The sequence below is a fragment of the Gambusia affinis genome, linkage group LG07 (assembly GCF_019740435.1).
Source record: "Gambusia affinis linkage group LG07, SWU_Gaff_1.0, whole genome shotgun sequence".
NCBI classification, from domain to species: domain Eukaryota; kingdom Metazoa; phylum Chordata; class Actinopteri; order Cyprinodontiformes; family Poeciliidae; genus Gambusia; species Gambusia affinis.
Window position 1 is genome coordinate 22,267,478 of NC_057874.1, and position 13,192 is coordinate 22,280,669.

The following is a 13,192-nucleotide window of genomic DNA, read 5'->3' on the forward strand; positions in this document are numbered from 1 at the left end:
TTTATAAAGGAAGTCAAGATTCCTCAGTTTTATTCATTAATCTCTTTGAAGCTTGGCTCAAAGCTGAGCAAATTCTGTTTACATCACAGCTTTTTGGCATTTGTTTCTGCATCAGCTACACACACACTAATATACCTACATGGTAGTTTTTGTTTCGTAAATTACCTGCAGCTAGGTTACGATAACAGATTGCAGATATAATGATAGAATCAAAATAGTCAGGGGAATAAACTTTGTAGGTACACATCACACAAATTACACATAATTTGCAGTATCAACAGTAAATTATGTTAATTAAAATAAAGTCTGCTTAATCTGTAAAAAAATTTTTACAGTGAGATTAATTACTGTGTTTTGGTTTGTCCTGTTGTGCTTTTAGACGTATAACGACCCTGGGGAGAATAAAACTGCAACAAGCCAGGCCTCTCCACATATGATGCCAACCAACTCGCTGTACAGTGTGCCACATCCCCCACAGCCGTCATCGCCATACCTGGGACCCGGGGCCTTCCCTCTAACCGACCTGCAGAGCTATGCAGGCCACGCCCCACGCCACGCTCTGTCACAGACCCTCAGCCAATCCCCAATGCTGCCCAGCATTAGTGCCTCCCCACCTTCTTCCTTCCAGATCAGCCCGCCGCTTCACCCCCACCAGCAGCTCTCCCTGCACCAGAGCTCACTCCTCAACCAGCCCATCCGCATGCAGCAGGTCCAGTCCCAGCCAATCATCTCTCACCAGATGGGGCTACAGGCCTCTCTTCACTCCCCTCCTCCAGGGCAACAGGTACAGAAATCTGATGATGAGAGTGTAATGAGGTTTCTGCTCAGGGGTTTTGCTTAATTTTTCGTGAATTATCTCCTTTAGGGTTTTTCCCACCTCCAGTCAGAGTACCAGAAGAGCATTGGGGGTTCCCAGTCACCAGGAGCTCCTGGCTCTGGGCCCGGTTCTGGAGTGGCTCAGACCCACGAGTGGGATGGAGAATACTGCAATCGGGAGTGCGGCAACCACTGCAGGTCAGTGTATGCACAGTAATTGATCAAAGTTATAGTCTTACAACGATCCACTTCATGGACATGTTTTATACTATGGCTTAGCATCGTTTATTAGAAATACTTAAGTTGATTCATGTTTTGTGTCAGATTATTGTACTATAGGACAAGCTGTAAAACCAAGTCTGTTAAAAATACAGATACATTGCAACAAATAAGAAAATTATCGAAAAGGTAACACAATAATTCAACTCAAAAAGTGAAAACTTTCATATTATGTAGACTCATTACACACAGTGATTTATTTCACTTGTGTATTTCTCTTAATTTCATAACTATTTCTTACAGCTTAATGAAAACATAAAGTTTAGTTTTTCAGAAAATTAGAATGTTCCATAAAAGCAAATAAAAGAGAGCTCCAACACTTAGATTTGTATCCACCTCATTAACCTGAATCAAATATTTGAATCATTTGTAGATTGTAGAGGTAGGTAATGTGCTAATTCAGCCCCAACGACTGATGACTGGAGTACACATGTATGGAACTGACTTTACACTCTCTTCAAGGAGAATAGGGTGAAAAAGGTGAAATTCTCAAAGAACCTGAAACTTCACAAAGGATGGTGAAGAATGATTTAATAGAAAGAATGAAAAAGTATTGTAGAATGAAGTCCAAACAATCAGGGCTAGGCCCAAGCTGTTTGAGCTTTGTGAAGCAAATCCTATTCAAGGATTTGGACAGCGGTCAGGTCTTCAAGAGCCGCCACACAGACACATCGTTGGCTCCAAGTGTTGTTTCCCTGTGTCCAGTCTTGAAACCAGAGATCTACCATAAAAAAAAAGATGACTTCCAGCTTTTCTTTTCGAACTAGATTCATGGAGATGATTTCATTTTCCAACACTTGGCCTGTTCTCTTACTGCTAGCACCTGTTGACCTTTCTATCAGTGGGTTTATTGATCCTAGCTATCAAACAGTGCATTAAGTTTAGCTCATGATTCAATTAGTTTAAAAAGTTTTCTCACCAAGGAAACCCTGCAGATTGCAGTATAAGTGTGACATGTTTCACTTTTTGAATTGAATTGCTGATATAAATGAATGATATTGTAACTTATTAAGATTTACATTAACCATACAGTTTACAAACATGTTGGATGTCTGCCTCGGCTTTTATTGTACAAGGGCTGAGAGTTGTAAGACCAAGTGAAGATTTTAAGACAAAAGAAAAACTAAAAACTAACATAAAGAGATATTTACAACCTCAGCATTTGAACATTGACAGAGATTGAAGCTCTGCTTCTGCAGCTCTCCAGATTTAAAATCCTTTTTTTTCCCCTCATGAAATCTGATTTTTTTAGCTTAAACTTCAGCTAAAAGTAGAGCAAGTCTATAATAAAAAGACAAAAAAGTATTTTTACATTCTTTTGATGTTTTATTTTTGTTAATAAAGTTAGCAAATTTTTGTTTAATTTATCTTTTTTTTGTTCTTGTGTTACAGTGGAAGCATGATAGGCAGGGACAAGCCCCTCTACCTCACCTGAAACTGAAGATTATCCTCTGCTGACAAATGACGACACCGAGGAGTCTATTCTCATCCCGCTCTGTTCTCCTCACCCAGCCCCGACCTCCTTCCTCTTACATCATGTGTACACTTTACATACAGCCACACACAAACACATTCAGATTCCTGAAACTGTTATCATCAACCTGTTTATTTTTCATTGTTAATGTAATTATTATTTCTTGCAGTTTCTAGAGTTTGTGACCAGTTTTTTGACTAGATGACTACTGTCTGTACCACTTATTGTATTAACAGTCTCCTTGCTGTTTAAATTTGCCAAGCACTTATAAAATCCCTCCCCCCTTTTCCTTCTCTTCCTCCTCCTCTTCTTCTTTCTCATCCTCCTCCTTCTCGTTCTCCTCCTCCATGCCTCCTCAGTTATAAGTCTGAGCTCTCTCTGATCTGGGCTCTGGAGTGCTCCTCTTGTGTGTCACCATCAAAAAGACCCCTTAGGGATCCCATTCAGCTTTAAGTAGAAAAAAAATAAGTGTTTCTCCTTTTTTCCACCCTATTTTTGTAGTTTTCTTTGCTTTTGTTTGTGTTTCTGTCTTATTTATTTCTTGCTGGCTATTTTGTTTCTCTCTCTCTTTTTTTTTCTTTTGCATTTTGTCTAGTAAGCCCTGTATCATAGAGAAATATTAGCTCCTAGTATGTTGAGCATAGGCCTTGATGTTATGGTAGCTGTGCTTACGGGCCAGAAGATTAAAGGCTTGGTGGGGAATGAGACAGAAAAACAAAGCAAATCTTTTTTATTATTAATAAAGACCTGTAGAGGTCTACTGAGCTGTCACAGTGTGATTGTAAATATCACTTTTGTGGAATCAAATTGGGAATTAAAAGTCCAAATAGATTTGTTCCTCTAAAAGTACATGTATGTTAATGTATGTGTGTGAGTACGTCAGGACGTTAGAATGTACCCCATTCATGGCGTGGTATGAGTGTGTGCGACCAGAGGACTAGTAAGTGTGACTCTCTCTGTGTTTGAGTCTTTCCTGTGAATTTAACAATCCCGTGCAGCTGGATTTCGGAGGAGTATTTCACACTTTCACTCTCGCATTAAATCTGTGCTCACTCGTGTGTTGTTGTTTTATTCAGACAAAATTCAGTCTAAAACCGATTATACAATATATGTCCTGCAGACCATTAAACAGAAAGAGCAAGGTGAGAGACAGAGCAGAAAGATGGAAAAGAAATGCTGTGAGATAAAATAAGATGTAAAGTTTCAGATAGGGAAGTTGGGGGTGGGATTAATGCCTCAAAATGCTCACCCCCCCCTTCTTTTGTTTAGCTATCTGACCAATATATCCATGTTCTCTCCTCACCACTCAGGAGGGGGAGACCTGCAACGTGAACATACACATCACAAGTAATTTTTATAAGTTTCTGGTTCGTGTTTGGTTGTGTTTTTAACTCTTGTGTGATTAACGGAAAATGCATTTTGCTGACAAAGACATCTCGTTTTTATCTCTTTTTGTGTAGCAGAATTTCAGTTCTAGTCGCTGCAACACAATAACATTTTAAGTTGTGTAAAAAAATACAAAACAAACAAAAAAAAACTGCCAACTGTAGTTATATTATTTGTAAAACAAGTAATGATAAATATTTGAAATGGTTATTCCTACATTGTTCCTTTTTTTGCTAGTTACCCATCAGCTGTTTGACAGGTTTTCTTATTTATAAAAGAAATGAGATCAATTTTGCTTCTTACAATGGAGGTGTATTTTTATTATTCTCTGCTTTGGTTTGATAAATAATGATGATGACGATCACAAGGATGATTATTTAGTTTTGTTTTTTTATATATTTTGGATGCTGCCTTCTTTTTCTTTCCTTGCCAGCAGCATCACTTTCTGTCATAATGCTTCTTTTATTTCAGACCTGCATAATAAAGAAAAAAGTTCAAAAAGTGAGCTTGACACATGTCATTTCATTTCCCCATGGACATATTTTCATCTTCTGTCGTCTTCTCCAATTAGACGATCACACCTTTTGTTGAAGACTTTATAATAGCTATCATAAAGGCAGAGAAACATCCCCAACTCTCTCTCTTGCTCTTTATATCCACACTTTAGAGGGGTCACATGTTTTGTTTCCCGTATTTATATTTAGCCCCAGTGGCATTAGCTAATTAACCATGGATGGATAGAGTGAGCACCAGCCAGCATGGATATTGCCAGTAAACTATCTCAACAAACAGAGGAGCAGATGCAAGGAGACATTTTGCTTTTGCTTGTGAAAGTAGTGCATCGTAGGCGTCTACTGTGAGATAAAGAGTACAGAAAAAAAAAAAAAAATCCAATGCGCATACAAACTCAGGCAACGGTCCAAGTGCTGATTTTACCCCAATTGCAAACACATCTTCTTAGAGACTTCATGAAAGAAGTCTAGAAGAGATTGAAATGAAACTGTCGCAATCCTCATATTCAATGTTTTATTCATTTAACGCCTGCCTGCCGTTTCTTCTACGGTGGCATTGAATTGGCAAATAGATCATTATTGGACAATTGGGAAACCTGCTACTTTGTGATATGACACACATTATACGAAAATCACAGTCATACATTCTTAATGCAGTGTCAGATAAGAGGGAGTTTGGGTGCTCTGTGCCTTGTGTGTACATAAATGAATATCATCCTATATGAATCTAGGTGTGTTTTCTGTTTTCTGTGCGAAGTGTAATCTCTGTTCCTGAGCTTTGTGCTTACAAAAACAGTATTGTGACAATGAGATCTCCCTTATTTTACAAAAATGTAAATCAAGTGCACTCTACCATTAGACCTTTATCGTCTATACTGATTCTGTCATAAATACTGCAAGGGGACAGCATCATTTGACACTCCTGTCAGCACCTTTTATCCTATTCCTCATGCCCAAGTTGAAGTCAGGAGGCCAACGGTAGTAAAAAAGGCGCAATTTATGGCTGTGGTTTTTGATGTGATCCTGTCAAACACTGACCATTTTAGTTTACATAACTTTACATAGATTGATTGATTGAGGAGAACATTTTGTCTGTCTAAAGGTTTAATACTAAATCTAAAGCACATGCAACACTTTTCTATCCAAGTCCATAAATTTTTTACACACTGATTTGGATTTATTATCAAATTTATAAATGTGTTCAGCACCATTAAGAGCCGAAAACATTGTGTCACTAGTCTTTAATTAATATTGATGGAAAATGTAAGTGTTCATGGGTGCATAGCATGAGCACTTAAAAGAAGTTAAATGTCATCAGCCAGATTTTCTAAAGAGGTTTTCTATCCCTTTTTAGCATGTCTAGTCAGTGGGTAGTGGGTGCATACTGTGTTGTGCATGTGCAACAAGAATTGTAGGAAACTGCTGACACACACTTTAACTAGCTAATGACACTAAAGTTTGTCTCTCAATTTCAGCTTCCAATTTGGCACTAAACTAAAGAACTTTATTACTGTTTTTAAGGTATCTGCACTGCTATTGGTTGTCCCTAGTTTAAAATTGTAAAATATCCCCATTAAACCTGAACTGTGTGGTTCAAACTGCACTATGTAACATCTCTACATGGTGCAGAGGTTATTTATAACAATTTGGGATTCATGCAAGCTTTTATTTCTATTTCTGAACACTGGAAGTCTTGCAAAAAGCACCACATTAGATCGAGTAGAAGAAACACATTATTTAGACTGGTCAAACCTGGACATTTCCGTTTAAGTGTGGTTAATGTATGCAATATCTGCCCACTGGGCAGTAAAATAAATCCCATATAGATTTGTATTGTTTTTGACACATCTCAATATTGTAGATCACTTAAGAAATTTTTATATTTTATATGACCAGAAAAAAAAAAAAAAAAAAAATAGAACACATTTTTCAAATTATTTCAGATATTGTGAGAAAGTAGTAGTTACATAATTAACCCATATTGCCCCTATGTAAAAACAGGAGTGGCCATTATATTAATCTTGTTGTTTTAACCTTGTTGGCAATAACTGCCATCAAGCAAGAATACTTTTATATCATTAGGAAAGCTATTGCGTTACTCTTGAATTGTTTTAAGTCCACCACATTGGAGGATTTTCAAGAATGAGCAACCTGTTTCTTGAAAACAGGCTGTTTTTGAGCTTAAGATCACAAACTGACTGTGGACATACCCAGTTATTTTCTGTTAGGAGTAGTATTTCTATTTTCTGTAAGATTTTATTATTAGCGCAGATGAATGTTGATTTTAGGTGATCAGTGTTTAAATTGTTAAACCTAACTCAACTACGTGCTGTGAACTCTAAATGCACTGAAGCTGTCGCATTCACCCAAAACCTTCCAGTTGCAACTTTGATGGCGCAACAGAGAAACAAACGGCAGGAAATGTGGGTGGTTTTGACAAGAAACGAGTTTCGCTTTGTCTTCAGATTCAGTTAAGGTTTCTTTTTTTCTGCTGACTGTACAGCACATAATTTATTAATTTCTCATCGAATGATCCAGACACATTCACTCTGATTGCAATTAATACCTTTTCTGTATGGTATAAACAAAATTACCATAATCTTTACAGGATTATGACATTACAAAAAAGTAATGACAATGAATTGGTGGAAGCCCCCTTTTTAAAAGAACAAACAGTAATTAATTATTTATTTGGAGTAGTTTTGCAGTCCTTGTGCACATTCAGCAAATAATGTAGCAAACAAACAGAACACAACAAAATATATCCTCAGGGCCGTGTCGTGTGGCAAGCAGCACTGTGGTTTCACACTTGTAGATATTGACGTAATCCAAGGTACCTGCAATATAAACTTCGAAAACCAATAGTTGCTGCGTGCGGTGGCCAAACAAAACCAATTTTCTGTTTTAATGATAGAGCTAACAAACAACAAATAACAACTTCTTGCTGCACCTTTATGCAACAGTCAGAACTTAGCTCTTTTTCTTCTCTGCTTATAATTCTCCATGTGAATCATTGTGAAACATCAGGTGATGGAGAATTTCTCTCTATGACTCCATTAAACCAAATTAAAATTTTTCAATATCAAACTATCAACAGTGTAAGATGAGTTCAAAGATTGTATAAAGTGTGTGTTTAGAGTCAGATTTCTGACACAAGCTGAGCAAAGATTTCTCAGTACAAAAATTGTTCACCAAACACCTCTGAGTTCGGCTATTTTTGTGACATATTGTATAGGATGTATATATACGATGATGTCATGGAAGACCAGGTTGTAAATAAATTCAAATGTTTTTGAATCTCTTGTTGATTTGCTAGGTTGTGGATCTGGGCATTAAAACAATGGTGACACAAAGATAAACTTCTTAATCAGAAGTGAATCCCCCCCACTCTCCGTTCCTCACATGACCCCTCATATTTGCCTGGCAGCTTTGTGGAACATGTGTCCTCATCCTCACTGAAAACCTTTTGACTAAGAGCTAAAATAAAGAAGCCACACTTTTTCTCACACCTCAGCAGTTCTTAAATCTTGACTTGAAGTGCAGATGAGTCAAAACGAGAACCACACATATAACCATTTTCTCATAACCCCCTTCAGTTGTCTGTGAAAGGCAGGTCTCGTTATGCACTGGATCACCTCAGAGTCGAGCCACAGAAACACGACCGGCCATACGTAGTCATTTTAGATGTTTGTTAAACACCACAGCTGCTCTGTTTGAGCAATATCGCCCACACACGCTGCACCTCAGATCCTCTGATAACTGCGTGATGGAGAGAGTTTGTGAAACAAACGGTTATGTTATTGAAATGAGGTTCTGCTCCAGATGTCTGGGATTTAAAAGTTGTTATGAGATAACATTGTAGTTACTTAGGAAGTTAGGTATTCGTCTCTGTCATGCATATGGCATGCAACAGTGTTTGAATTAGCCTGAAGATCAGATTGGGAACAGATTCAACTGAATGTAGTGCAGCATGTTGGCATGTTGTATAATAGACAGTCCTACCATTTGGCTGGCAAAAAAGGTCCTTGTTCTTAAAAATCAGTACCATAGCAACCAAGCTGTGGAACTAGCTTTGCCAATATACAGCAAACATAACATATCAGTCGCACTCACATTACTTTTAATCCAAAAGACGCTATTTGAAACAGTGCTGATTAGATGTTCTTCAATATTTTTCAAAATGATAAACAGTAAATTGTTATTGAAATTGTTTAATTCACCAGATGAATTTTATGTGATACACCAACATAACATAGCACATCAATTTGGCATATAATGTAGGTTCCTGGTTTTAAAAGTGTTTTATGAATAGAAATCTGAAGAGTGTATGCATTTGTATTTGGCCTCTTTTAACGCCCACAAATAAAATATTCTCTCTTCTTCATTAATAGCCAAACCAGACACAACATGACTTATACTATAGGCTTAGAAAACATGGAAAAATGTAATTACTGTCCAGTGTGTGACAGGTCCACACTTTTAGAAAAATATATAAAAAAAGAGCTTGCAATTTGATAAAGTACCAAAATGTCTCACTCATAGAAATGAAAAATGATGTTGTCAAGTGTCTGCTAGGAAGAGCCTGACCTCACTTTTAAAAAGGACAGTATCTGTCAATTGTTTGCGTATAAAAAATACCTTTGTTGTCCCTTTTTTATTCTCCTGAAAAGCAGGGAAGATTGTCTTTGCTAAAAATAGCCAGAATGTGAAATTGAGGCAAGGACTGCTCCTAACTGGTCTAAGACACAAGAGACTACTTGACCTCTTGGATCATCTGCAACAATTTCTTGATTGCCTAAACTAAAAGACCATCTCTAGCAAATGAACAATATTGGTAAGTCATACATTGAAGATTGTATGACTTCAATGCAATCTGGGGAAAGCTTTCCATACATAGTGAGTTAGAGAAGAGAGAAACATGTTGTTCCACACTCAGTTTACAGTAGATAATTGAAAATCATCATTGTTAGTGTTCCTTTTTACCTTTATTTTCATGTATTAAAACATATTATGCACATTAATCATAATGAGTTTTGCCACTGTTTAGCAAATGTGCCAGAATAGATATGGAGACTAATTCTCCTCTTTAGCCCTTTGTAGGTAAACAGCATAAAATGACTAATTAAAAAACAAGAAAAAATATAACATCATTTTTTATAAAATAATTATGCAGTATTCTGACAAGCCAACTCTGATAGACGCCAACCATATTTTTGTCTGAAAATTGTTTCATATTTTGTTATTGCTTTGCAAAATATGACAAAAATCTAATTTTTCATTTCTGATTTAGGTTTGAGCTCTCCCAAAGTTAAAGTGCAAACAAACAAGATTGTCTTGTTTGGTCATTGTGAGCTCCATTGTTTCTGACACATGGTATGTCATGCTCAAGTAGTTTTCCTTCCTCATCAATTACAGTGTTTATGTACCTGCAGAATCCAGAATGCTTGGTGCACAATAGTAATTTTCATATTTCAAATCCAATAAATTGCTTCATCTTTAAAGCCCCTCATCTTCTATTTAGGTCTTCTTTTTTCCTCCCATGGGACATTTATTTTCGTCAGATGCATCTGCATTCATTAGAATCAAATCTACCTGAGTGTTTTCCCTCTCTTTGGTTTAGTTTTATCCCTGTCTGTGTCTCTTCTAAGTAATGATACTTTCTATCATTCCAAAGTGTTTTCAATCAGTCTCACTGGTTTTAGAGAAATTGACTTCAAAGGCATGGAGCGAGTGAAAAATGAGGATTGAATTCTAACTTGGGATTAAATTTAAAAAAAAAAAAAAAATCATCCTAGTGAAAGTCATTCACGGAGAGCTCCAGGTGCCTCCATACCAATCCTGATGAAGGTTACACTGTGAAAACTAGGTTGCAAGAGCGAATGTGATGAAAGTGTTTTACTTCTGTTTTGTCAATGTTGTAGTGGATCCCCTCAGAATGTGACAGGCTAGGCGATCAGTTGCAGCAAGAGCAAATGAGAAGATGAATAAGATTTTTCTTGTTTTGTTTTTCTTAAACATTTTTCAATCTATTTTGGTTTGGCCAACATCTGAGAGAATTATTCTTGGCCTGGGTCTCAGTTGTGAGGAAAAGGGTAGCGAGTTTAGTAAAGTTACAGTTTGTATTGTTTGTTTGAATTTTAACAAGAAACAAGTATTTTTTTTTTATATTTAAATTGAGACGTAAAGCTTGAAGTTAAATCCAAGTCAGCATGGATTCCTCTGAATATAGTGTTTTATGGCATATAAAGTAGGTCTAAATACTGGTTACATTTATGCCAGTTATGAAAACGAATAAAATCTTGGCTTTCTTTTTTCAAATTATTTGTAACACTGCTCTGCTTTGCTTGTATTGACATAGGCATTTGTTGAATTAAATTCTCAAATAATTTAATAAAATATTAACATTAAGGTTTTGCAAGGTTTTTAAACAATACACTAAGTTTATTTTGAATACTGAACAAGAAGATTAAGTTATTCTGAGTTCTTATGCAAGAAGAAGAATCTTTCTTCCATTGATCTCTGAATGACACATTAATTTGCGATAAACCTTACATTTCTTTTTCAATATACTTCTTTTCACATAGCTTGAGCCCTGGTGAATCCCAACCCACCCACTGAAATGCATACATAAGAGGAACATTACACTATGTCACGTGACTCGAATTGAAGTAGTTTTATGTGCCTTGTCAAAATATGCACTCTAACCAGAACAGACAAGAATAACAGTTGGGTTTTTTTTCTTAAACCATTAAACTATCTTTTTATTACTAAAGCAAATCTAATTTGAAAAAAAAATACAGATAGAAATTAAAGAAGACCACTGATTTCAGTCATAATAACAGATATTCTGCTAATAAGTAATTACCACGGAACTGAGCTCACTTATCCATATGGACTGTTTTAATCTGAAACACTAATTCACATTTCTGCTCCATTTTAAATCTTCATTAGTAAGTTTAATTACATTTGTTAATTATGAGCCATGTAATGACTTAAATCCCTTTTTCCCCAACATCCACATACATGTAGCCTGCGGCCTCTGCATTCTCTGCTTGTCAGCTTCAGATAAAAATACAGGAGAGTTTTCAGGGGGCAGGGTGGAAGCACATTTTTCATCTATTTCTTTTGAAAATGGATTATCAAATTAAAGGAAACTGCTCAATAACCGCTGCAGAGAGGAATGCTTCCCACTTAATTGAATTAGGGTTTTTCATTTCTGTGATTTCTGTGTTTGTTTTTTGGCAGCTGCCATCTGTTTGCCCGGGACCAGCTCTATTAATAAGCTATTCAGATTGAGAAAGGGGCTTTATTCCAGCAACTGTTTCTCACCTCCTCTCTCTCTCTTGTGCTCTGTCTCTCTCCCTTTCTCACTTGCTCACTCACTCAAACGATTGTCATGGAAATCATTAGAGGTGCCAAGCTGCAGACAAAAGAAAGAGCTTTGACACACACCTGAGCCAAAAAGAACAGAATTGTAGTCTAATTATGATGGGAACAATTAAGACTGTGCATATTTATTGACAGGGGACTTCACACAGTAGCATATGCTCATGAATACTAAAAATTAAAAAAATCAGTCTGGGAGGGGAAGGATGGCTGATGGTACTGAATTTGATTGCCTATTAAAACCTGTATCAGCATTGCTACAGAATAAAGTAAATCTATATTTAAAACAAAACTACAGCTTACTTACTTAGGACTGTGAAGAAAATGTGGCTAAACATAATTGTAGTAAATTGAAAGAAGGGGGAAAAAAATTAGGATTAGCCAAAATAAACACAATTTCTTCTCTTTATCCTCTCCAGTCTCCTTTTCTATGTTCCAAGAAGAAAGTCCAATGTAGTCTTTGTTCTGTATTCTGATCACACGTCTCTCTCCCCAAGTAATACAAGTCCACTTTAAAATTCATAACTACATTTGGAAAGAATAAAAGGGTACCCTGATGGAATATTTCCAAGGAGCTTACTTGGGAGGAAGTACTATTCGCTTTGGAATATTTAATAACCTTAACCTAGTCTTTAAGACATACAGCAGTAATAACATTTAAAAAAATAGTGGTGACTGGAAAATAAATAAATAAATCAAACTATGGCTTAGCATGAAATGAGCAGCTATAATTCCTGCCTGCAGGCAGACGATGAGAGAAAAAGTGAGTACGAAAGTAGACAAAAGATGATGAGAATCCTTGTCAAAGTTAGAGAGTCGGCTCAAGTCGACTCTCATTTTCTGCTTTGCTTTTCCTCTCCCCTCTTCTGCCTAGGAGGGAATTTGAATTGAATCAAACAACCTAGATTGATTAAGCTTGGAAGAATGACTTTCCAATGACACAGGATTCAGCAGCAGCCTCAGCCCATCCCTTCTGTACAGATTTGACATGGTTCTATTGAGAAAGTGATACAGGAGTGATTGCAGTTTGTTCCTGTGGATTTTGTGTGAGCCTGAAATGTTTTCTCATTGTACTAAGTGTTGTCACTATTGTGCAGTTCCTTAAAGGTCCCATTTGATTCATGTTGAATCCTGCTTCGGCTCGAACGCCTCTCCGGAAAAGGAGCACAATGGATGAGTGTGAGAAAATAGATAACATGCTTCTCCAGTTTTAATATGAATTGCTCAGAGAGAGCCTCGGTATTAATCTCTTGTCCTCTTTCCTTTCTCTTGTTCTTTTGTGTTTGTGGAGAGGGTGTTGGGAAGGCGGGGTACAGTTAGGGATATTGTGGGATGTCCT

At 36.7% G+C, this 13,192-nt stretch overlaps 1 protein-coding gene across 6 annotated transcripts in view; it reads left to right on the forward strand.

Moving 5' to 3' along the window:
• Positions 1 to 4,460, forward strand: part of tox2 (TOX high mobility group box family member 2) — a 124,573-nt gene extending 120,113 nt beyond the window's left edge. For all 6 annotated transcript variants that reach the window (XM_044122005.1, XM_044122003.1, XM_044122004.1 and 3 more), the window contains 3 exons: positions 380 to 784; positions 866 to 1,014; positions 2,488 to 4,460. In XM_044122005.1, the coding sequence (XP_043977940.1) occupies positions 380 to 784; positions 866 to 1,014; positions 2,488 to 2,530 (597 nt within the window). In that variant the 3' untranslated portion in view covers positions 2,531 to 4,460. The remainder of the gene's footprint in view (positions 1 to 379; positions 785 to 865; positions 1,015 to 2,487) is intronic.
• The last annotated feature ends 8,732 nt before the right edge of the window (positions 4,461 to 13,192 follow it).